The 25,486-nt window shown below is 41.7% G+C and overlaps 1 protein-coding gene across 3 annotated transcripts in view; it reads right to left on the bottom strand.

Moving 5' to 3' along the window:
• Nucleotides 1–23,021, bottom strand: part of MICU3 (mitochondrial calcium uptake family member 3) — a 43,728-nt gene extending 20,707 nt beyond the window's left edge. The window contains exons 1-7 of one of the 3 annotated variants that reach the window (XM_082238220.1): nt 22,924–23,021; nt 9,821–9,974; nt 7,677–7,708; nt 6,766–6,844; nt 4,899–4,946; nt 3,500–3,582; nt 854–925 (exon numbers count right to left, since the gene is read on the bottom strand). In XM_082238220.1, the coding sequence (XP_082094346.1) occupies nt 854–925; nt 3,500–3,582; nt 4,899–4,946; nt 6,766–6,844; nt 7,677–7,708; nt 9,821–9,905 (399 nt within the window). In that variant the 5' untranslated portion in view covers nt 9,906–9,974; nt 22,924–23,021. Of the gene's footprint in view, nt 1–853; nt 926–3,499; nt 3,583–4,898; nt 4,947–6,765; nt 6,845–7,676; nt 7,709–9,820; nt 9,975–22,086; nt 22,183–22,394; nt 22,804–22,923 lie in introns of those variants that run through there. The other 2 variants (XM_082238219.1, XM_082238221.1) reach the window with 2 other exon arrangements.
• Between the last annotated feature and the right edge of the window lie 2,465 nt (nt 23,022–25,486).

Below are 25,486 nucleotides of genomic sequence, written 5' to 3'. Positions count from 1 at the left end.
CTCCTCCTTTCCTTCTGTCAATAAAAGTCATCCATCAGGGCAATCAAGGTTGATTAAGTCCCACAACTGGCTCTGCAAATGGATTGGAATGGGTTAAGGCAATCTGTCTCATTCAAAGGGTACTTGTAATTGTTGTACTACAACGTCCTCAGTTGCCTTCTCCAAACAGGGCAGTAGTAATCACAATCCGGTGTAGGCCTTTTCAGGGGTGGGCTTATGAGATAGGAAGGTCTACCGCAGCCCCTGGGCTGTGCAAGATCCCTCCCCTCCCATGTGAATGACTCTGACCTAGTGATGTGGTGTGTGTTTTTACCTTTCCCTCACTAATCTGAAGGTTTTGGTCAAGGGATGCAGAGTGCCACCCACATCCTAGGAGATGTGTCCTCAGATGCAGAGAAAGTAGGAACAGTAAGACTTGCTAGATCAGAATCCTCTGCACCCAGCAGTCTCTGATCCAAAGACTGGTGTTTTTTCCCCTCTTCCCCTTGCTGGATCCGAGTGTAGCAAGCCTGAACGATTTTCATTAAACATTCAAAAGTTGGGGTGGAATAGAATTAAAATAATTCTGATCACTGCCACAGCTAGCAGAGTGGAACCCAGTGGTTCTGCCCATTCTTATGAATGACTTTACATTTCTTTGATTGGGATACCAGTACTCCTACCTCTCTCTAGATGTCTCACTTTCAGTTAAAGTTTCAGAGAATGAAGCTATATGTTCATCATAATAGAAAATATGTACTTCTGATTATTACTGTAAACTTAACATTCTCTGTGCAGTATCTGAGATAATAGAGCTCCAATAATCAAGTGAAGAAAACCAGAAAGTCCACAGGTTTCTTTCATCAATACTTACCAACATAGCACGTTTCTCTTCATCCCCTCTTCTTTCTTTCTTTTCATTTTTCTTTCTGAATATGTCTTGCAGCTGCAAAAAAAAGCCAATTGTATTCCCTAGAGTCGTTCCTCTGTCTTAGGATATTTACAGACATAAAGCCTCCACACACTAATACCTCAAGGCACTATCTAACAAAAGTTATATGCAGTGAGGCTTATCTGCAACTAACTTTTGTTGGATTGTACCCTTAATATTTAAACTTATTTTTAACAAACATAATGGAGTTTTTAATACATATTTTCTCGTCCTGAGTCCCACCTTCATCTCTAGATAGAAGCAAGTGCAATGCTGTGATGTATGTCCCAATTGACACAAACTTATCCTACTCTCGCTGTGTGCTATCTGTGCAATTGTGAATGTAGGAAAGACACCATAAAAACCAATGGAGAGATTGAGCAACAGATACAAGTAGTCAGAAACAGAGCTGAAAGTTCTGCAGTGGATTTTGTTATCAGCAGGCAACTAGACTAACATGATCTATAGCTCCTTACATACTTGGACTGATAGGCACCTATCTCCAATAATAAAGCTACCTGAATGTGCCCACCAAAGCATGGTTCACTGGTCCAATCCAATCCAATCCAATCCAATCCAAGCCTCCATTGCAAATTGTGACTCCATGAAGAGATAATGAGCCATAGAGCCAATTCAAATGCTCAGAAAAAGAATATTGCTCCCCTTGGAATTTTACAACTTTAGAATGCAGGATGAGGTTTCATGTTTGATTGTTCCCTTCATCAAAAATTTCCCACATATAGAAAGCTATTACCTTAGGGAGAAGGATCTAGCCTAGACTTCTTCCTGGCATATTAGTTTTCCAAGCACAGAGAATGTGGGAAGCCTTCAAACATGCAAAACCCCATCTGCATTCTGAAGTAGCACAGTCCCAGGAGACTATACAATATATTCTTTTTGAACATTTGAAATACCTCAGATTGGCGTAAACTAAAAAGTAAGGTCAATCCATCATGAAATGGTAAGGGGAGTGTTGGTAATTGAAAAAGCAGAAAGATCTTTTTTAAAACCTCCAATTCATGCTTTGATTTCCTCTACACCAGATACGGGGAGGAAGATCTTGTTGCACTCATCAATAAGGCTCATTTGATCTTCTGGAAATGAACCTTTTGTGCAGAAGAAGTGCTACAGGATACCAAAGCGTACGACAGTGAACATGAATTAATCTGAGAGCACTTTTCATAGGAACATTGTCTGAAACAAAATAATGGGATTGCCTGTTGAAAGCAGAAAGGACAAAACAACATCTCTTGTATCAAGGGAACAAAATCCCTCTGTTCTCTGACCTCAAACCTATGACATAAGCAAACAGGATTTTTTAAATAAAAAAAAGTCTGTAAAGCGTTTGATGACTTGGTTTGGATAATTTTTGGTGTGGTGTTGTACACAGGAAAAACTGGGTGTTATAAGCTCTTCCTTGTCACGTTTCATGTTCTTTATGCAATGGGACCTAATAAAGGGCAGCACCGTTGCCTTAATTAGACTGGTTTTATTTACATGAGAACTCACTTAAGAGTCTGCTGGCCTTTCAGTAACTCTTAGTATTACAGATGAATGTTAAAATAGCAGCTTGAGGGCATATTAAACACTCAGTTTTTCTTTAGAATAGATGTTAAGGATTTTTGCCCATTCATACTTTACTATTATTATTTTTTTAGTAAAGTATTTTCTAACACAGATGGTAGTGTGGTTCTTGCTCTGAAAGGTTGGTCACAATTCACAAGGCTTATACCATAGAACAGGTGTAGGGAATCTGTAGTGCGCCATATGTTGCTGAACTACAACCTCCCACCAGCCTCAGCAAGCATGGGCAATGGACAGGATGAGAGTTCTAACAACATCTGGAGGGTCAAAGATTACCCAAACCTGCCATGGAGATTTTTTAAAAAAGTTTTCATTTGTTGTCATCATATTGCTACTGCATAACCAACTCATGAAACAACAGCACAGTGTCATTTCTCCCTTAATGACTGATATTATAATACCCATGCATGCAATGATCAACAACCCCTTCTTTCCATCTCCAAACTGTTACCATGGATTGTAGCTTAACTAGGTGGTACCCACCATGTTATTCAATCTGTTAAAAACAGGAGAAATTTCTCATTTTCATTTCTCTCTTTTTACCTTCTTGCTTGTTTTTCAGTCTCAAGTGTTTCTCTTTTCACCCACATTTCCCAACTCTCTCCCCCCTCCGCCACACACTTCACCTCCTCCGTGAAGCATGTGCTGTTTGCTTTATCACCACAACCACAAGAGTGTACCATGCACATGGTTGCTAGGTAACTACCCAAATGATTCCTTAGTGCCACCTTTTCATAGTGGGGCCACATACTGTAGCTGGAGTATCCACCTGGGAAAAGTCACAATGAGTAACTGGGAAACAAATTGTTGTAGAGTGTACATGCTTTGAGGGTGGGATACAAAGGCCTGTTTGGACAATCTAGTTGCTGACTCTTGAATCAGAGGGATTTCCCTCCGATTTACAATTTCACAACTTTTACTTAAAAGTTTTTTGCTACGACATACATAAATACAACAAACACACCCTTAAGAAGCTGGTAAAAGGGCAATGTATAACATACTCACCACCAAAAACTCTTTTTTGTCCACCATCTCATTTCCATCTGTATCAAACATGTTGAAAGCTATTCGAAAACCAGCATGTGGCTCTGCCAAAGGAAAAAAAAGAGGGGAAAGGTGTAACAGAGTAAAGCAATTTAAAAGGATACACCTGGGGTGATGGGCTGCAGACAGGGTTCAGTTCACGTCACATCTGCTGTTAAAATCAGACTGCCTAAAATCAGACATATACTACACGACTGTGACAATTTTGTGTTTAAACATACATAATGTTTGGTTTCTACTTTGACCCATAGCTGTGGGCCAGTTCCAGTCAGCATGGCAACAAGGCCATGTACAGTGGTACTTCGGGTTAAGTACTTAATTCGTTCCGGAGGTCCGTTCTTAACCTGAAACTGTTCTTAACCTGAAGCACCACTTTAGCTAATGGGGCCTCCCGCTGCCAAAGCACAATTTCTGTTCTCATCCTGAAGCAAAGTTCTTAACCCAAGGTACTATTTCTGGGTTAGCGGAGTCTGTAACCTGAAGTGTATGTTACCTGAAGCGTATGTAACCCAAGGTACCACTGTAATCTGAAACCAACACCCCATCCCAACCACTTGAAAAGTATTGAGAGTCTTCACACACATGTAAGCTATGTCACTTTGTAGATTTGCCACTGCAGATCAGCTAAATGAAGTTCATGGACCACTTGTGGTCTATGGGTCACATTCTGGAAACCCTTGCTCAAATCATAAAGACCACGTACCAACTTGGTGTTTTTTATCAGTTCTTGCAGCACTATTTCATGACAGGACCCTCGGCTGTTGTGCAGAGGAGGTGGAATCTTAGGTCTTCACATAATTCCTAGGAACCTTCGCGGTAACATGCAATTTTAGAAAGCAGTTCACTAATGAGTTTTTGACAGCAGCACCCCATTCATTTAGATAGTGGGTGTATTGCATCAGTTTGAGGAGTGGGAATCTTTCAAACAAAAAATGCCACACATGTATTCTAAGTTGAAATGGGATAGTCACATGGAAGATTGTATCACGTATGTACTGGAACCAGCCCTTCAACTGGGACTGAAAGGAAGACGTTGAAACTTATTTTGGTATTGCCTCCTGCCAATAGAAGATCCTGTTTCACTTCTACTGTGGTAACTGATTGAAATAGTAACAGACTTATTTATCAGAAGAATGAATATGGAAAAGAACATGTTCAGTACTGCTTCCAGGACAGTGATTTAAGTTGTCTTTTGTACTTTTGTACTGAATTATTCCAGTAATGTTTCATCATGGACAGATAAGAACAAATTGCAAATTATGAGTTTTCCCCTTCCACAAAAATATTGACTTATTTTAATGAGCATCAAATGGAATGAAATGTACAAATATAGGATATAAATTTTACTTTGAACACTTACTTGTTAAGATACATAATAGAAACAGATATTCTGTGTAAGAAATCACACCTGAAAAGAGCAAGGCAACAAATCACTTAAATTATTCCTCCAGTCATAGATTAATAGCCACAGAGTAAATAATGGGGGTTTGCCCATATCATAGTCCCTTTCTATGGCAACTCTACAAACACACTGGAACTCCTTCGTCTGCAAGAAGCCTCTCTTGGCTAATGAGTTATGCTAGATATATAACCATTTATTTAAGAACATAAGAAGAGCTCTAAACCTTCCCCCTCTGTTTCTCTGATGTACCTCTCCCGCCACAGAATTTTGCTTCTTTAGAAAAACATACAAATCAAATTTTAAAGTATGCTATTCTGGCAAGTAAGTACTCAAAATGGGTGACTTCTGCCCAATCACATTTTTCTTCTTTATTAATGCCTCTGTCATAACTAATTTCAACACCTTATTACAATACCTTTTATATAAATTAATTGGAACGAAAGCAACATGCTTGCACCAGATTCAAGTGTATTGAAACTTAACATACATTTCAGCTTAAAAGAGCATGAACCACATGAACTTATTGCTTAACACTCCAAACCCTCAAAAGTGGATTGCAAAATCCAACAACTGTTAGAAAGTCTTTTTCTTTTACCTCCCATATGCTCACTGCCACAAAAATAAAAAAGTCAAAGTTGCACAACTAATCTAGCCTGCTCATTTAAGCCATCACACTTCTGGCATTTAATTTTTTTCACTGAAAGTCTCAGTCATCTAACAATTAATGATCTTTTCACATCATGCTTATTCATCCTATTTATTCATTGCACCACAAACAATGTTGTTCACTCTCCTTCATACCATTTGCCTCCAAAAGGCAGGGCTTCCCTTGGCTAGAGAGGCCTGCCAAAGTACCCAGAGTGCATGCACACACAAAGGCCCCCTGACTTTAAAATGTTCTATTTAAGTCACTTTACTGGAGACCAATGAATGAAAAGCGGCTCTTGTGAAGTAGGTCAGGCAGACAAGAACACAGCTATCTAGGAAATCTTGAACACATTTCTGCTTTTTGTCAGCACCAGTATATTGCATCCTATAGACAGATAGTTCTGGATGACTGCTATTGCTGTTCTGGGAGAGAGATTCTGGAAAGGCTGCAGGCAACAGAGAAAAATCCTGTGGGCAAATGACAGCTCAGTCTGCTGAAGGCAGTACTATTCATTTAGCTACAAATGATTGCAGTGCCAGTAGAATCAGAACAAAACAGTAATAGTTAGTGTGAGGGAAGATCCTAAAAAGGTAAAGGGCAATCTAAGGCTTAAGGTAAATACTGTTGTGAGTTTCTGGGTGCCAGATTCCCCTGTGTTATAAGTTTCTGGGTGCCAGACACGGAATTCAGCCCATGGTAAAATATAAGGCAGGCCAGTTTCCTGATGAGGAAATCACCTGGAGTGATGGGCCATTAGGAAAACAAAAGGAAGGTGATGAACCATTAGGGAAGTGAAAGAGAAGGGGCTCTGTGCCAGACAGCAAATGAGAGGGGGCCCTCTCTCAATTCAAGAATCAGTTGTAGCACAAAGTGGGAATCTGAGGGCAGAGTTTGCTATGATGTGACATAGAGGCTGTAAAACAACAGAAAAAGCCATGTCTGATTTCTGCTTGAATCAAAGGCTTCAGCTATGGGAGAAACAAGACCCATTTTGGGGTGTTGATGCTGTGACCCCCTTCATCGTAGGCTCAGGTTGCATATATGTGTAAATAAACCACGTATTCTAAAGACCCCACAGATTCCGCTGTGCCTCATTTTCAAAGGAAACACAAAGCCTGGGTAAGCACCTGGAACTCCTGGAATCTCACATTCTAGAAAACATATATTCCTCTGTACCTTTCTCTTGGAGGTTACGAAAGAGTTTTGACGACCCTTTCCAAACTGGTGGAGTTTCTACAAGTATTTGATTCAATTCCTGTAAAACAGTAATTAAAAGAAAGTTGACTATCTATGTGATAAAAAGGCTCAATAAGGCTGCAATCCTCTACAAACCTACCTGAAAGCAAGTACCCTTGAACTCAATGGAACTTACTTCTTAGTAGATATATACCATATTACACTGCAGAGAGGAAAGGTTGTGGCAAGAACTGGATTAAATCCCATGGTACAAGATATTGGAAAGTCTAGGTTATAACAGCATGAAAACATTTAATAAAGTAGAATGATGGAATGCATATTACATATACAGTTGTACCTTAATTCTCGAACGCCCCAGAACTTGTATGTTTTGGCTTCTGAACAATCAAAAACCGGAAGTGAGTGTTCCGGTTTTGAAACATTCTTTTGGAAGCCGAACATCCGACGGGGCTTCTGCAGCTTTTGATTGGCTGCAGGAGCAGAAGTTGAACATTTTGAAAGTCAAACGGACTTCCGGAACGGATTCTGTTCAACTTCCGAGGTACGACTGTAATAAAAATATGCATTCCCATCATTCCCATCAACAATATCAATGAAAATGAAAATGAGGGAGCAGCTTGCCTAAGGTCACCAGAGTTACATCTGAGCTGGGAATTGAAAGAAGGGCCCTCAGCTTTTGACTCTTCGTCACTACACCACACCAGTTCATCCAATACTGAAAACTTTAATGTCAATCTCTTCACACCTATGAGCTATTTATACAATTCAAGCAAAGGGAAGTGCTTCAGACATTCCTCTCAAAATATAAAGTAACTGTAGATAGTACACATACAACAATTACACACATTGAGGCAAATCCTAATTCTTTGTTGTGCAGAATTGAAGCTCACCTGTTTTGAAAGAGACTTCCATTTTCTTGTCCCTAAAATGAATACAGAAATAATTACTCACACTAAATATTCAATAGCACAGGAACATAGGAGCTGTCCTATCGATGGAGCAGATGGCTGTTCCATCTAGTTCTGCATTGTCTACACTGACTGGCGTTGGCTCTCCAAGGTTTCAGGCAAGAGTTTTCCTCAGTCCTACCTGAAGACATCAGGGATAGAATCCGGGACTGCATTGGCTGCACAGATTATTATTGCAAAGCAAAATAGTGGTCATTATTTTTAAGCTGGTGCTAGGTCAGGGGTTGCTAACTTGTGACACTCCTGATGTTGCTGAACTACAACTCCAATCATCTCTGATCATTGGTCATGCTGTGTGGGGCTGATGGCAGTTAAAGTCCAACAGCAACATGGAGGCTCACAAGTTCCCCATCTCTACTAGAGATGGTTTCTAAATCGCAAGAGATTTTATACCACCCGGTACTCATCCAGTTGCTATTATTTTTGTTTATATAAACCATTTTTAGACTGCTTTTTCAGCAACTCAAAACAGCTAACAATTAATTTAGAAACACCAGTTAGATCAAAGCAACAATTAAGCAAACGAAACCAGGTTATCAAATAAGCACAAGAACATTAACTCATCCTGGCAACCTTAAGAACTGCCTTCTCCAGTTCTGAAAACCTATTTGGAAGCCCTTGTTTGCATCCTCATGCTTTCAACGGTGAAGTGGCAAGTGACATAACCACCCTTGCTGTTGTGATGCCTGACTGCATGACCCCAGACTGAGACCCCCAAAGTCTGGCTGCAACTGCATCATTAGCAGCACTCCCCTTTGAAATGCTTTGACCAGGAAAGTTAGCCTGGAACTGTCTCTTGTCTTTTATTGCACTGTCCAGCTTTTATTATGCTTACTTTATTATTATTATTATTATTAGTAGTAGTAGTAGTAGTAGTAGTAATTCACCAGTTTGAGTTTCAACAGGCTGAACAGCAGAACAGAAATCAACCAAATGTACAAAACAAAAAGCAACAAAATTCAAACCCCAATTGCTGAAAAGAGAGATATTTTATCCAGAATGCAAAAAAGAAAAAGTGGGTTTCCAAATATCCAAAAGCAAATGTTTTTAGGCTTCCAGATCTTAGGAATTGTAAGTACAAAGGCCTATACTGCCACTTTTCTCTTTCACTATGATGGAACACCAAGCAATGCTTGCTGACCTACGTTCAATTGGAGCATGAGGGAAAAGCAGCCTTTCAGGTTTGTGGATCCCAGGCCATGTAAAGGCTTTAAAGGATTAAAATCAGCACTTTAAATTGAGCCCAGAAGCAGATCAGTTACCAGTCAATTCTTTAGTGTTAATAGTTTTTCTATAAAGAAAAGTAAAAAAGAGTTATTACTGTTTAAATGACTTTTGCGACCTTACTCTTCCTTCAAATTGCTTCTCAAAGTCCACCTTTTCCACACAGCCTTTGACTTATCCCTTTAATCCTCATTCCCTTCTTTAATCATATTCCTCCCTCCCTGCTCTTGTCTCTTCTCTCCTACTTTTGGTTGCTTTCCCTATTGTTTATTTTAGATTTCCAGAACCCTAGGGAGAGGGTTCTGACTAGTTTTTCCCATGCAAAATGCATCATACAAACAATAACATCAGCTTTAAAGTATTTTGCATAGCAAATTTTAGTGTGCCTAAAAGGGACCATGAAACCAATATTATTTCTATTTTTGATTTTTACCCTTGATTTCACAAAGCTCAATGGTTTAAAGTTTGAAAATATCAGTACCAATATACAATTGTAAATACCTGGGATACCTAAAGTGAGCCCACACAAAAGGGAAGCTATACTTTAATAATAATAAAAAACTGGAAGACTGTATATGAACATTCAGTGTAGCAAACACATTGGTGGTGGATGCAGAGGAAATTGATCAAAACATCAAACAAAGGCAGTTATAGAAGGAGCACACACAGAGAAAATTATGTATTTATTCACACATACCTAGATTGAGTGCCCAGGTGGTGAGGGTTGGCTTCTTACTAAAATGCTAGTCTAGCTCAATAAAGTTCTGGAGATTGCTCTGCAGAACACATATTTGGAACGACTCAGAAACCACACCCAGAAAACAACAACAACCTATACTTACTCTTTGGTTCATCGTTTGAAACAGACTGAATGAAGTCATATGGTGTCATAAAGAGCTGCCCTTCAAATTCTAAACTGGCAAACATGCGAAATCGCTGCTCCCGGGAAGTTGCATAAAGATCCAACTCTTGAAGATCTGGTCTGCTTTCTGTGCCCTTTTAAAAAGACAAAAGAAACCAAGAGAGTGTTAGCTGTTTTGTTGACAGAGATCCTAATGCTCTCCCCCACAGTTTAAACTGGCTGACCTCCCTCTCACCTTCAATCCCACAACAGTTTTTTTTTAATCATAGACTATATATTTCCTTTCCTAACTCTCACTTATAGTTTAAACCTACAGCTGAAAGAAATGTGAGTCATATGCATGTATTACTTTACTATAAAAGCAGCATCTATTACAGAGGACATATCAACTATTATGCCCTATCATAATGGGTTTGTGGTTTGGTTTGGTTTGGTTTGGTTTAGTACTGAGCTAAAAATGCCTCCTTCCTTTTCAAGGTGCAATTTATTTCCAGCAAAAGTGGGGAAATTATTATTTTTTGGTCTTTTTTTTTTGGTGAGTAGGTGTGTGGAGGGGGAAGGAAGAGAAATTTATCCTAATTTTAGTGGGGCTTATATATGATATAGGTATGAGTAGGCAGTAGGGCTGCAGCCTTTCTTTCATAATAAAATTGTTTTGTTAGTTCAAGTGGTGGCAGAGTTAAATGGCCAGCATCAGCTGGTGGGATCCCTCATTGGGTATAGTCCGGGAACCATGCCATGCCATAGCATTCTTTCCAGAAGGATTGTCAGCAATAAATAAGTATATATTTTAAAGGCTGTTTCCACTTCCCTGTTGCTTACTGCAGCTCCACCACTGCTTGAAGCAGTGTCAAGACTGCAACCTGCTGACATCTAGCATGGTAAGCCATTCCATCCCTGGAAAATTATTGAGAACTTTCTCCCAACTCACGTAAGTAAGAAAAATAATTTCAGTGCTGTTTTCACCCTCCCTGTGCCTTAAAAGGTCTGTACTCTGTTATATTTTAAGGGGTAGTCAGGAAACTTGCCAACAAATCATGCTGCCTTGTTTAGGCCAGGCTTAACGGTTTAAATGGAGCTAATCTCTTTCCCTCCATAAAGCAACTTGTAAAGCAGGGCAGAGAAAGAACTTGCCTCCCACCATGTATAAGTATTAGGGCTGCTATGAATGTGTGGTGTTCTGGAACAAAGATGGCAGAAGTGTGCCCAAGTCATGCAGATTCAAACGTTTTCACAAAACATAATGGAAATCACACCTGACACACCATGCAATGAGATCCAGGAAAGGACAAAAGCACTGGTGAGGTAATAGGTAAGAGTCAATAAGGGTCCAGTTTCTATTCTTACTTTTGGAGATTATCTGATCCAAATCTCCTAGTAATTAGCGGCAAACCTCAAAAACTTTCATGAAAGCATATCCCTATCAAAAGATGTTAAGACTTTTGTTTACTAATCTTCTTGGCAATCTTACAGTGATGTTGTATCATGTTATAGCTCAGCACCTTTACAAAACTGGACACAGCCATTTCTTTCAAGCAAACCATCACAAATCTCTAATTAAAGCCATTTTCTTACCATTATGAAAAGTGGGTTTTAGAGAGAATGTGTATTTCTATGTGAAATCTGGAAGCTAACTACAATGTATTATTTTGAAATTTACATCTTAAAACATACACACTCAGAATAGGAAACACTTATGTTGGAAATATTTTAACCTGCCTTCCAGAAGAATTACCCTATGTATTCAGCATTGTAGCAATAGACAGAAAACAGCTAACGCCAAATCAAGTCACTTTTCCCAGAACAAAGCAATTCGACACTTTCTTAATCGGAAGCAAGTCCTGCTGAATTTTATCCTGCTTTCTTCCAGGACAACAGCCCAAGCATATCAATATTATTAACTTTTTCAACGTATATAAATGAAGCTCAAAAACCATTTTGTCAACTTATATATTTCATCAACCCAGCTGTAGCTTTCTTTTAATGTCCTTTTGATAGTGCATTTATGATTATTTGTGTTCATACAGCCATCAGGGCAGTCATCCATGATCCCACTTTCAACACTATTTGCGTTTACAGAAGTTGCGAGGCAGCAATACTGCTCTATTTATATATCCTGCAACTTGTGTTGGAATCCCATAACTTTTTAAAGCCCAGGTGATCTGGGGTGGTTTTTGTCCAACAGTGGCATTGGAGAAGCATTTCAGAGCAAGCAATAAAGAGGAAGGAAGTCCAAAACAGATCCACCAACAATGCACTATTATTGTGTGAAGAACACATTGCAGAACACCTGCTGTAGAAACCACCAGGCTGGAAGAGCCTGTGTGATTTACAGTAATTTGTTGGAATTCCAATAAAATATGTTTCCAAAAAATGTAAATATTCAAATACACTTGTTCTGCATTCTGCTGCATCCTAATCTTGCCTCAGGCAGGGCAATCCAATGGGCCTGCCATGTTGACAGCTGGCTTCTGCTGTTCTGCCTAGAGATGTTAGGCTCCTATGGACTCCTAAGAGAAAAACTGTGAATGAAATGACAGCACCCCACCAGACAATGTAGCAGCTCCTCCTCCAGTGTTCAATGTCCCACCAATGACAGAGCCCATCCCTGTATTAGTCAGGCACTGAAGAAGCAAACTGATGCATAGCAACAGGCAGTGCTTTTTTTCCTAAAAAAATATTTGGGGTACTCTCATTTTCCTACTCATACTGAAATACTGCCCCTCAATGAGGCCAAACTTAGATTCACAAAATGTTTAGGGGTATGTGTCCCCCTGCGTCCCCCCAGAAAAAAGCACTGGCAATAGCCATAATTTTGCCAGGGAGGCCCTATGACAAGCAATGAGAGAAGCTACAACTGCATTCTTTCTGACAAGAGCACATGCTATCAGCTCACTGGATAGAGCAATGGGATGGGATACAGACAACAGGTTCAAGGACCACCAGGAGGAGTAGCAGAACCTAGACCCAGCATAGCTTTTGCATGTCCCACCAGCAATATCCATGTTAGATAGAGGTAAAAGAAATTAAGCAAGCAGAAATGCAACCCATAGCGGATACACCGTAAACCAGCTCTTGAGCTACATAGCCACAGCAACAGATAGGGGAAGGACACATAACTGGACATTTCCTATCTTCTGACTCACTTATAGAGGAGGAACCCTAGTTCCATGAAACAGCCTAGGTTTCACACACAGAAAGTCCTAGGTTCAGAGCCTAGAGTAGAACACTTCTTATCCAGTGCTGACCATTATTAGCCCCAAACTGTCATTTTCCAACTGAGAAAAGGCTGCACACAAGATAAAAAGACCTGCTGTATGGAAACCAATGCCAACAATGGCTAAGAAAAGCATCTCAACAAAAATATCCATTATCAATAAACCATGCATTCTATTTATCATTAAAACATGCAGTTTATTTAATCCACAATGGATCATGTCAAAACATCTACAAGTCAGAGAGAACAATCTTATACCAAGTACATAGTGCCGTATTTTTCCGTCTATAAGATGCCCCCGTGTATAAGACGCTCCCAATTTTGGGGGACTCAGATTTAAGAAAATGAGGGGAGGTGTATCTGTGTATAAGACACTCCCTAATTGTTGACATTATTTTTTAGGGGAAAAAACCCTAGTCTTATACATGGAAAATCCGGAAGACTGGAGCTCTTTCACTGCTATGGAACAACTATTGTGTCCCATGCTTAAATGTGTGGGTTGTCTCCCTGGACACCTCAGTTGTTGCAGCATGGCAGGATTTTGAAGATCCAGTTCATTTTTTTTATTCTCTCAGGTTTTTTTTTATTCACAATATTTATATTTACTTGTTACATACATAGTTCAGACAAGGCACTGTATTTACATATGGCAAAGGGAAGGCAGAAGCAAAAAGACAAGTCACACAAGTTCTACTTTTCAGCATGCATTTTTACCTTTCCTTGTGTACCTGTGTGGGGCGCTCTGTTCTGGTAGCCCCAGTTTTTGGAGGTGGAATTTGAGTTGTTGAGCACCTGCAGTCCTAAGGCAGGGTTACTTGTGAGAGTTTGATGCAGAGAAGAGTTAGCAATGTGCTCAAGTTTCTATCTGTTTTGTGAGGCCAAGCTGTTTGTGTGCAAAGTGCCCTTTCTCCATTGTTTCTCATCACCAGAGTTACCCCTGTGTACAGTGGTACCTCGGGTTACAGACGCTTCAGGTTACATATGCTTCAGGTTACAGACTCCACTAACCCAGAAATAGTACCTCGGGTTAAGAACTTTGCTTCAGGATGAGAACAGAAATCGTGCTCCGGTGGCATAGCAGCAGTAGGAGGCCCCATTAGCTAAAGTGGTCCCTCAGGTTAAGAACAGTTTCAGGTTAAGAACGGACCTCCAGATCGAATTAAGTTCTTATCACATGGAATCAGAGAGGTATAGCCAGATGCCCTACTATCTGAGTTGTGGTGTCCCCCGTGGGGCTTACATACTGGCAGCTGTGTGCTGAGTTACAAGATATCCAAGGCCAGGGGTCAGCAACCTTTTTCAGCCTTGGGCCAGTCCACAGTCCCTCAGACCATGTGGTGGGCCGGACTATATTTTGAAAAAAAATAATGAACGAATTACTATGCCCCACAAATAACACAGATATGCATTTGAAACAAAAGCACACATTCTACTCATGTAAAAACACACTGGTTCCCGTTCTGCCCGCGGGCCAGATTGAGAAGGCAACTGGGCCACATCTGGCCCACAGGCCTTAGGTTGCCTACCCCTGTCCTAGGCTCTGTTGTGGTGACAGCTCCCACTGAGCTCCCAAAATCAGCTCCCACTGAAGTCAATCAGAGGGAAATCAAAATCCTTTCTGCTCTGCCCAGTGTTGATGTACAGTTGTGCCATTGACAGGGTGTGGCTTTGTATTGATGGCAGAGCATAGGACATGGCATATAGATGTTCTGCTGGCATATATTTGCTGATGGAACAACTATACCAGTGCATAAAGGGAATTACACTGGTTTATCTGTCATGACTGTGGTGTATCTGGTGCTGCACAGGCTAAGTGGGGATTCTACAAAATTCTAAAGACTCACAGCCTGCACAACGCAAGTATAGGATTGTGCCATGAATTAGTATATGATACGGTACTTTATTTCCACAGTGGGACAGATAATCCATTTGAGATTCTGACTGAAATCACTGTACTATGAAACAAACACATTCTGACCAAAAAGGTAGTAGCTGTATTTTTGCACTCAGCCTTTAGAAAGAAAAGTTGCTGCACAAAGTGCAGGGGACACAAAATTACAGTGCAATGATTATTATTCTGCTGAATTTTACACTTAATATAAAAAATGCAAACACTTTGTGACTATAAAACAAAAATCCTTATGAAATTATCACTTCCCATTTTCAAGCCAAGTTCTTACAACTTTTATCAAAGTTTACTATAAAGCGTTTCTTTTTATTTTAAATGAGCAATTTTCACATTCCTTGATGCAAAGTCAGTTTGTTTGAAATTAGTGTGATTCTGTACAAATGAAGGAAATGAAGGAAAAGAAAACAGTTTTTAAAAAGCTGTGCTTTACTTGGCCTCGGGCTAACATACTATGCTCCCAAGTAGATAAAAGTGGTATAATTTTGTTTGCGTGCTGGGTGGCCAAGAGGTTAAACATCAAATTCTTAGTGTGGGAAAATCCCAAAGCAGACAAAACTGCTTTGGTACTTAGCAAACTCTGGAGCAGAATGTACTAGTTGTCCAGCTATGTGATTTTCTAACTACAGGATTTTATATAAATATTCTAAAAACACAAAAGTGTAGGTATATATAATATTACATTTTCTGTCATAATTTAAAAGGGGAACGTCACAGTTCTGGTATTCAGAATCCTTTCCCAAAAACATTTGACCATACAAAGTTGCCAAACTTTCAATGACTTTATGGTAAAACACATCCTGCACCCAAAATTCTTATTGCACGGACAGGCGGAGTCCCCCAGATCCCGAGCGGCCCCCCCCCGTCATGTGGAATAACGACTCAAGACAACGTGCTATGGGATTAAATTGGTCACAACTTTATTAAATTTCAAATGTGGGTAGACCTTGGCTCAGGCATTGGGTGTTATCCCTCCCCAGTCCCCAGCCGGGGACCTAAGGAGCATCTGGGTTATTCAGTGTGGGGGGGGATGGACTCTGGAGAACATATGTTCAAGCTGAGATAGCCGCCCCCGTTACGCCGCCGCCGCAGGGGAGAGCAATGACGACCTTTCGGCGTACGGTCAAAGCCTCCCTTCAGAAACCCCTTTAACGGGGAACTCTGGTATCGCCGCTGCAAAGAGGAAGATAGACTAAAGGATTCCGCCCAAGGCCTGATACCGCCAAAGTTGTGACGTTTTGCTACGGGAAAGGCGAAACCTGCCAATGAAGGGAAATTCCTTTCCAGCCCTTTAACAGCGACCTTGATGTAGCAGCACCCGCATACCTGTGAAGAAAAGTTAACCTGCAAACCTGTGAAGAAAAGTTAACCTGCAAAACAAGACATTAACTGAGGGTGGGTAGGGTGGGAAAAGCTCTGGAGCCAAGTGAGGATTCCCAGGTAAGATCCTCCCTCTATTGTGTGGGCAAGTAGTCCCTCCTCTACCTGGCCTGGTCTCCTTGGCAACGCTTCCCCCAGGTGGGATTGGACAGCTGACTGAGGTAGGTGGAGACCTCCAGGTATCCCACCTGAGGGAAGGCGAAGCCAAGCCTATGCTGATGGAGCCGCTCCAGATCCAGGGGCTGCGCGCATCCACGCAAAGGCCCCCCCCCCCGTTTTTATGCGGGGAGCAGTCATTGCTGTCACACTTCTACCAATCAGTATTATGTGGTATTGCAATATATTCACTTTCATGTAAAAAAAGGTAAAGGACCCCTGGATGGTTAAGTCCAGTCAAAGGAGACTATGGGGTTGCAGCGCTCATCTTGCTTTTAGGCTGAGGGAGATGGTGTTTGTCCACAGACAGCTTTCTACAGTATGGCTAAAGGTAAAGGTAAAGGTACCCCTGACCATTAGGTCCAGTCGTGACCAACTCTGGGGTTGCGGCGCTCATCTAACTTTACTGGCTGAGGAAGCCAGCATACAGCTTCCAGGTCATGCGGCCAGCATGACTAAGCCGCTTCTGGCGAACCAGAGCAGCGCACGGAAACACCATTTACATTCCCAACTTTATAGTTTATGAAGCTGGATTGTTTGCACTAACTATTGCTTATTTAGGTCTGAATGGCATGGTAGGCTGTGGTTAATCAAAATGGAAGTGAAAGATTCCAATCTTTTCCATGGGGCTGTGCTGGAGAAGAAGAGGGGAACGTGTAAACCTAAACGGAAGGAAAACTTATTCTCATAATGCTAATCCATGGTTTACTGCAGCCTCCACCAACAAGTCCGCCAGATGTTTTGGACTTCAACTCCCATTAGCCTTAGCCAGCGCAGCTGAAAATTGCCACAATTATTACAAATCACAGAGAAGTCACCCTAGCTCTGTTCTGTATCTTCACTAACATTTTATCAGGCTACCTCGCCCTCGCTCAGAACACCCTCTTAAACTTTTTTCTTTCATTATCTATATAGGTTATATAAAGCACCTGGTAAATGTTTTAGGATTTCTATAAAATGAATAAACATGGCAGAATATCAGATTAGGAGAAGAAGAGGTGCTTTCATCCCAGATTTTTCAATACCTTTGGGTGTATCAATGTGAAATCTAGAAGTGTTCTAACTATTCTACTTCAGTAGCATTCCTGAAACCCTTCATAGCCTTCCTGACATTACTGGTTGGGTACTCTTATTTCTCCAATTTCTCTGTTCCCAGAGTTTCATTGAATTTACCCTAAAGTGTACAAAGCAAAGAATCCAAGTATTGCTTCTAATGGCTGTACTTCTTGCATATTTATTATACTACTCCCTAGCTCCCATCTGAGACCACTTTGATTTTACTTATAAAAATGCTTGTCTCCCAGAATGTTTTTTTTTTCCTAAGCAGGCATGTAATGTAACAAAGTAGACTGATGGATGCATCCCTGCTGTACTCTCCAACATGCAGACCCCACGAGAAACAGAAACATAGCCATGTCAGTCTGTTGCAGTGACAAAACTGAGAAGTCTTTTGGCAAGTTGTGTTTCAGAAATGTAAACAAACTTAAATATGCAAGAATTCATAAACATACTTAGACCTGCACATTAGGAATGCTGCCAAAATAAAAACAGTAAGATAAGCAGCAAATAGAGAAACTTAGAACTGCCAAGAGTGTCTTAAAGGTAAAGGTAAAGGTACCCCTGCCCGAACGGGCCAGTCTTGACAGACTCTGGGGTTTGTGCGCCCATCTCACATCTATTGGCCGGGGGCCAGCGCTGTCCGGAGACACTTCCGGGTCACGTGGCCAGCGTGACAACGCTGCTCTGGCGAGCCAGAGCCGCACACGGAACGCCGTTTACCTTCCCGCTGGTAAGCGGTACCTATTTATCTACTTGCCCCCGGGGGTGCTTTCGAACTGCTAGGTTGGCAGGCGCTGGGACCGAGCAGCGGGAGCGCACCCCGCCGCGGGGATTCGAACCGCCAACCTTTCGATCGGCAAGCCCTAGGCGCTGAGGCTTTAGCCCACAGCGCCACCCGCGTCCCATGCCACCCGCGTCCCATAAGAGTGTCTTACCAACTGTAATTCGAATGATTGCTACTGCCACTATTTTTTTCTTCACTACCACTTTTTCTATAGCACTGAAGACATTTCTCCCTCAATGATGCTGCCTTGATGCATATGTGTTTGGTGATAACCCACAAAACAAGATGAGGCTGTACCCAGATATAACCTTGGGAGGCCCAAACTTAATAGCATCTGATCATGAGAAACCAAATCTCGCTCTCTTTTTTATCTACTCCATGAAAGTAGAACACTGGTGAAATTTTAACATTGATAAAAAGGTTGTTTATAAATTTTTAACCTTTAATAAGTTTACAAAATTAGGAAGTTAATGAAGCCATTCAACATTGCACTAAATACAAAGTCAGAACAGTGTCTTTCAAGCTCTTTTGGATGCACACTTATCGATTATATATTTAACACCGATAAGTCAGAGTTTATCATTTTCTATGCAGAGCAGTCTTAGATCAGATAACCGATCTCCGGACATGATTGACCTTAGATAATCCTTTATCCTTTTTAGTCTAGAACATGATCTTTTGTGAGTACAACTTGTAAACATTAATACATGAACAATCTGAAAATTGCTTCCATATTCAGAAAAGCTGTCCAATTTTTTTTCTGGAATATAATATGACACATATCTTGGTGGCTGAAATTTTCTTTTTCAGGGTGACTTTGTTTGATGGACAGGTGAAAGAATTCAATGATGAGACTAAGGTCAGCATCTTTTGGATTCTATTGCATCAACACCATTGTGAATCTGTTCCTTGAAAACTTGCGGGTTCACAAAAAATGAAAATTCATTAGCTGCACTCCTGTACGCTGTTGCTATTCTATCTAGGTTGGCTTCAGGAGCATCAATAACAGGAATAAATGAATATACCCTAAACTTGTCTCTTGGAGAAAGTTCATCTAAGGCTTCAGGTTCTGTCCCATCACTGGTACAGTGGTACCTCGGTTTACGAACTGAATCTGTTCCAGAAGTTCATTCTTAAACCGAAACCATTCTTAAACCGAGGCACGCTTTCCCTAATGAGGCCTCCTGCTGCCAATGCCCTTCCACTGTTCGGATTCCGTTCTTAGACTGAGGTAAAGTTTGCAAACTGGGACACTACTTCCAGTTTGCAGAGTTCGTAAACAGGACTGTTCTTAAACTGAGGTACCACTGTATTTTTTTTGTACTCTGTCTGTTTCTGACATTTCTTTTGACAAGTTATTGCTTTATATCCAGTAGAGTAAATTTTACTTGCTGTTCACTTTCATAAAAATTAGACTGAGTGTTTGATATGAACTGCAATAGTGAGCTGTAAATATTTACACATGTGCTGAATGAAATTTGTGAACTTTGGAATACCTTGCTAACTTTATGAAATTGGTCTAGCAAATGTGTCCAAAGGTGAAGCATTAAAATGAATTCAAATTCTTCTATTTTCTGCCGAAGATCATAGTTAAATATGATTGTAAGCATAACTTTCACTAATAGTTGCAGTAGCTTTGGTGAGCCTCCCATCTTGTGTTTGATAAATGTTGAGTAATTTTTGACTCAAGAATTAGCATTGTCCATCTTTCTGTAGAAGCTGGGTTGGGGGGAAGCTCCTTTATTGTGGCAAAAAAGTCACTCCATCTAGGCAGGAGTCAACTATGGTTTGTCCAACTAGATTTAGGGAATGTCCAGTGCATGCAATAAACTCTGTAAACTTGTTCCTTTCCAGAACTTTTTGTTGAATGCCGTTATACTTTTCCAGCTATATTGGCTGCATTGACATATGGTTGTCCTCTACATTTACTGAAATCTATTTTCAAGTTCACTGACGTAGTTAAGTATCAACTCACCAGTGTGAACTTTCAGCTCAAAAAAATTCATTTCTAGAAAACCCATCTCTAGAAAAACGTACCCAACAATGACAGTTGATCAACACGGGAAACACCAGGGGTTGAACTGACTGATAAACTAAAATAACCTAATAACCTGCTTCTTTGATGTTGCTCAGTATTGCTTCTCCAACTGTATTAGCCATCAACTGGATAACCTCTTAACATATGGTTTTGGATAAGTATAATGGCTGACTAGAATCTTTATGTGAGCACATGGAAAAGGACTGAATTTGACAACTCAAGCAATCCAAGAAGTTACCATTTTTTGATGAATCAAATGTTTCATCATCTCCCCTAAATGCCAAACCACATTCTTTCAAAAGAGAAGTCACTGGGATAACTCACTGAAGTACGTGCCTCCAGTAATCCTGCTCTGCTCTGCTTTGATCTTTGATGTGAGCATTTGACCATAATTTCTTGTTAAGTATGTTAGCATCAAGTTCAAAATATTGTTTCCTGTCAGAATGGGATAGTAATGATTCAATGTAGATTTGTAGCCCTTTATAGTAGCATCACTTAGTTTTGATGTAACAGTTATAAGTTGCTTTTTTTTTTTTTTTACTATATCTTAGTCTTAATTATCATTAATGATAATCTGTATACCATTCTGAGGGTTTTATTTTTAATAACCAAGCCATGTATAAATTTTATGAAATAGATGAATAATATGCCAATTGCAGAAAACTTAATATGTCAGTTGCAGAATACAATCTCCTTACTAGATTATCTGTGTTGATGCTCCACATACTAGACAAGCCCACATAACAAATGCTAAGTCTGAACTGCCCAACTTGGGGTTTACAATTACATGGATTGCACCTTATTTAGCATGCACAAAATTGTGACTGCTTCTCTTGTAAAATCAATAAACATTAAAAAAACCTGGCTTTTGACAAACATCATGTTAACACCTGTACAATAGCCACTGTTACACCTGTACTGAATTAAATATTAATAGTTCCATTATTGTTGTAAGAATCACCAAGTACATTGTGATGTCAACAGGGCTACTCCTAAACTGCCCTGGGTACTCATATTCATATTTACTACATAGGCAAGAATCTGGACATGCTGTCACTAGCTGCTAAGCTTTTAAAATGAGTAACACAGATCAGCTGGCAACTTGATAACCTTTCTTTACTTTCTAACAGCGGGGAAGAAGTGTAACAAAAATAATCTTCCAGGCAAACATCTTTGCTGATTGTCAAATTCCTTCTTAAAGTAAAAATTGTTGATTGTCAGAGTGTGGTGGAGAGTATGGAGGACCATTTCAAAACAATGAACCTCCTACAGACAACATTTCCCATAAGGAGAAGCACACAAAAAAACACTCATGGTGTCTATTTTTCTGTAGGTACAAATGCTGTAGGTCAATCAAAGCATCCCACCATGTGCAGGTGTAATGGAGCCAGCTGGTGGGAACATCAAAGAGATCATCCAAAGAGGCTGTCTTTTGTATTTTCCTTTAAAATCAACGGAGCTGCTGCATAAGCCACTCTGGGAACCTAAAGAGGTGGGAGGAACAAAACAAACCACAAACACAGGCTCCACTTGGGGGGGGGGAGGCGAAATACGTAGCAAACTGCACGACGAAGCAGCTCCGCTTGACAAGCGGTGACAAGGAAGGACGGTGCCAAGAACAGAAAGGGGAAGAAGAGCTCCGCCAAGGCCGCAGCATCCTTGGCAAGGCGGCTACCATTTCCCCCGGAGCAGCTCGTCTCGCTTACCCTTTTGCAAAACAGCAGCTGCGCCAGGAGACGCTGACCCAAGCAAAGTCCCGGCTGCTGCTGCTGCAGGTGGGGAAGGGCGCGCTGCCTGCAGAGCGAAGAAAGAGCCGCTTGCCGCACGAGAGCGGCAGCGCGTGCTGCCGACGACGCTCCCGCCCTCTTGCAGGCCGGCGGCTGAGGCGCAGGCAGCCGTGCAACAGGTAAAGCGCCCGCCTCAGCCTGGGAAGCGGGAGCTGAGCTTGGGCACAGAGCATCCCCCTGAGGGCAGCTGCTCTGCCGAGCGCCCCTCCTCCTGAGGAGACACCTACCGTCGTATCCCTGGCAGCGGCCGCGACAGGGATGGGCAGCAGCGCGCGGGCCTGGCCGGCCTCGCCGCTCCGTCCCTTCTGCTGAGGTGACGGCCGACGCTCGTAGAAGCGCTGGCAGACGAACCAGGCGAGCGCCCCGCCGGTAGCGCCCGCCGCCGCCGCGGCGCCCAAGCTGCTCAGCGGCGCCGTGCCGCTGCCCGGCGACCGGGCCCTGACACCCCACAGCCGCCTTCGGTGAGGCAGCTCCGAGTCGTTGCCGTTGGGGAGGCGGCAGCGACGCCACCTCAGGAGACCCCGCAGCGCTGCCATAACTGCCGGCCCGGCGGACTTGACAGAAAAGAGTGGAGCCGCCGCCGTCGTTGCTGCGGCGCCGCCGCCGCCGCCGGGGAAGCCTCGCGAGAGGCTCTCGCGCGCGCGAGTGTGTTTTTCCCCCGAATCCCCGTTATTGCTCCGCCCCTCTCACTCCCCTCCCTCAGGTCTCACTGCCCTTCCTTCAGACTAATTACTCGCCCCAGGCCACAATACGTACAGTGATCACTCCCTTTCCCCTCCACAATTGCTGGTCTTGAAGGGACCGGCAGGTGCAGGCAGCCCTAGACGTGTCTACTCAGAAGTAACCCGCACTGACTTTGAATTAAAGGGACGGCTCTGGGATTTAGGGTACAAACGGAGGAAGCGGGGCTTCTGCTCCTTTAATAGCTGGGCAGAAGAGGGAATGTCAGCAGGTGCAACGGCACACCCGCTGAGATTTCTTATTCTGAACAATTGTTAAGGGCACAGGAGCCCTGTTCTCTTTTTCACTTGGTCATCCTAGCAGAACTGTGGTGTGTTCCCAAACCTCGGTCTTCAGTTGTTTCCCCCCCTCAGACTACAATTCCCATCATCCCTGACCACTAGTCTTGCTAGCTGGGGATGATGGGAGTTGTAGTCCAAAACCAGCTGGCAACCCAAGTTTAGGCAACATTGTTTTAGAAGAAGTAATATTGGAAACAATGCAGATTATAAATTCTTCAGGTCATGTTCAATCACCAGCCATCTATGTCCTACCTATTCTCTTCCTATAGACCCTTAAGGTGCTACTGGAAGGAATTTTTTTATTCTTCCTATAGAGTGTGTGTTAAATTTTCAGACCCAATTAAGAACTGCAGGATTGGCTGATTTGTTCCGGCCAAGGTGATCCATTCAGTGCAGTGCTGCTGCCAGATGTCTCTGGAAAGATCATTTAGGATTTAATGGTGATATTCACCTTCTGCTGTTCACTCTATCATCTAGTCATCAGAAGTACATTCCCCCAAACATGGAGGCTCCATCTGCCTATGATAGCTAGGAGCTGTTAGGAAAAACTGCTCATAAATCCGTCACCTTGCAATGTTGGGAAGGTTTCTTATTAGCAGTTTTCCCCTTGTTGCCTAATGTTAAAATTTAAAAACTGACTTGGAGTATGAGATTTACATTTATCACTTCCAAACATGTATGAATCAACAGATAGCTGTGCTGCTTCTGTTTCCTTGAAGTCTGAGTCTTCAGTCGAGAAGTTAATGAATTCAGTAGCACCTGCAGGCTAATCTTTTCAATTGGGGAAAAATGCACATCTGTATCTACTTATGTCTGAATATGCTCCTCAGACCCTCCCACTGAGATGTTTGTTTAAGAACATAAGTTCATTTTAATCACATAATATTTTCAATCAAGTTGGAATTTTATACTATTACGTGCCTAATGCATATCTCATAAATGAATAAACCAAAGGTTTAAGTGCCATTGTTGGAAACGTCATTGGACAACTACTGAACAGGCTTTCTCATGCATCTTATATAAACAAAAATTTATTCAGACTAAGTAAACAATGAGATAAAAAAGCATATATAACAATAAATATATAGCCACTGGGAAGAGAAGTAGATGATAAAAGGGAAAGTCGGGGGGACGGACGGGGGACGGACCCTAGAACTTAGCAAGCCTGAAAAAGGTTGTCTGTCTAGAAGGCTGTTTTTGGCTTGGTACTGGATTGCTTCATGTGCATATTGCAGTGTTTCACTGATTTATCTATGAGCTTTCAGTCAGGACCTCAAGTAAGTGTTGGATTTGTGTTTTCTTTAAATCTGAATTTTTATTGAAAGTTTTCAACATACAATACAATAAAAACCAAACTAATGTAAATAAAAATAGAGAAGAAATTCTCACTTGATTTGCTTTTAACTTTCTCTCCATAAGCCACTGGGATGGTGGCATATCCTTGCTATAGCCAGCATGGGTTGACTGAAGAAGTCAATGTAGCTAGATGAACAAACATATAGAGAGACAAACAGATCCACAACTGCCACTACTGGACACTGCATTTTCTTACTAAAAAATGGCTTAGCCTGGGTGTAGATGTGTATGATTTTAGTGGCGACACTGCTGTAGAAACAGTGAGCTGCCTCCTGCTGGTATCTTCAGCCCACAGCACATGATGATCCTCTTATCCTTGGGTCCTCAAGCCGTTTGCCTACACACCCATGCTCACTTGACTTTCCTGGTATTGCTGTGATCTCATGTGCTTTTCCATACAGCATTCAGAAAAAAGTTGCACAGTCCCTAAATTATTGCTATAGGACTCAAGAGTGGCTTGTAAGAATCATGTGGTCTGAGCTGGGAGCAAAGGCTTGATTACCGAATCCCTCCCAAGGTGAGCTAAGCCTTACAGGACAGCTTATTCTATGACAGTGTTTCTCAAACTTGGGTCCCTAGCTGTTGTTGGACTACAACTCCCATCATCCCTGCTAGCTAGAGATGATGGGAGTTGTAGTCCAACAACGGCTGGGGACCCAAGTTTGAGAAACACTGCTCTATTGTATTAACCCCTGCATGATTAATTAGACTTAATCATGTTGGTTATATGAGGCTGGTTATATGAGGGACGCGGGTGGCGCTGTGGGTTAAACAACAGAGCCTAGGACTTGCCGAACAGAAGGTTGGCAGTTCGAATCCTCACGACGGGGTGAGCTCCAGTTGCTCTGTCCTTCTCTTGCCAACCTAGCAGTTCGAAAGCATGTCAAAGTGCAAGTAGATAAATAGGTACTGCTCCAGCGGGAAGGTAAACGGTGTTTTCA

The sequence above is a fragment of the Podarcis vaucheri genome (assembly GCF_965113315.1).
Source record: "Podarcis vaucheri genome assembly, chromosome: 9".
NCBI classification, from domain to species: domain Eukaryota; kingdom Metazoa; phylum Chordata; class Lepidosauria; order Squamata; family Lacertidae; genus Podarcis; species Podarcis vaucheri.
Note: the sequence above shows the minus strand (reverse complement) of the source record. Positions and strands in the feature narration are given on the sequence as shown.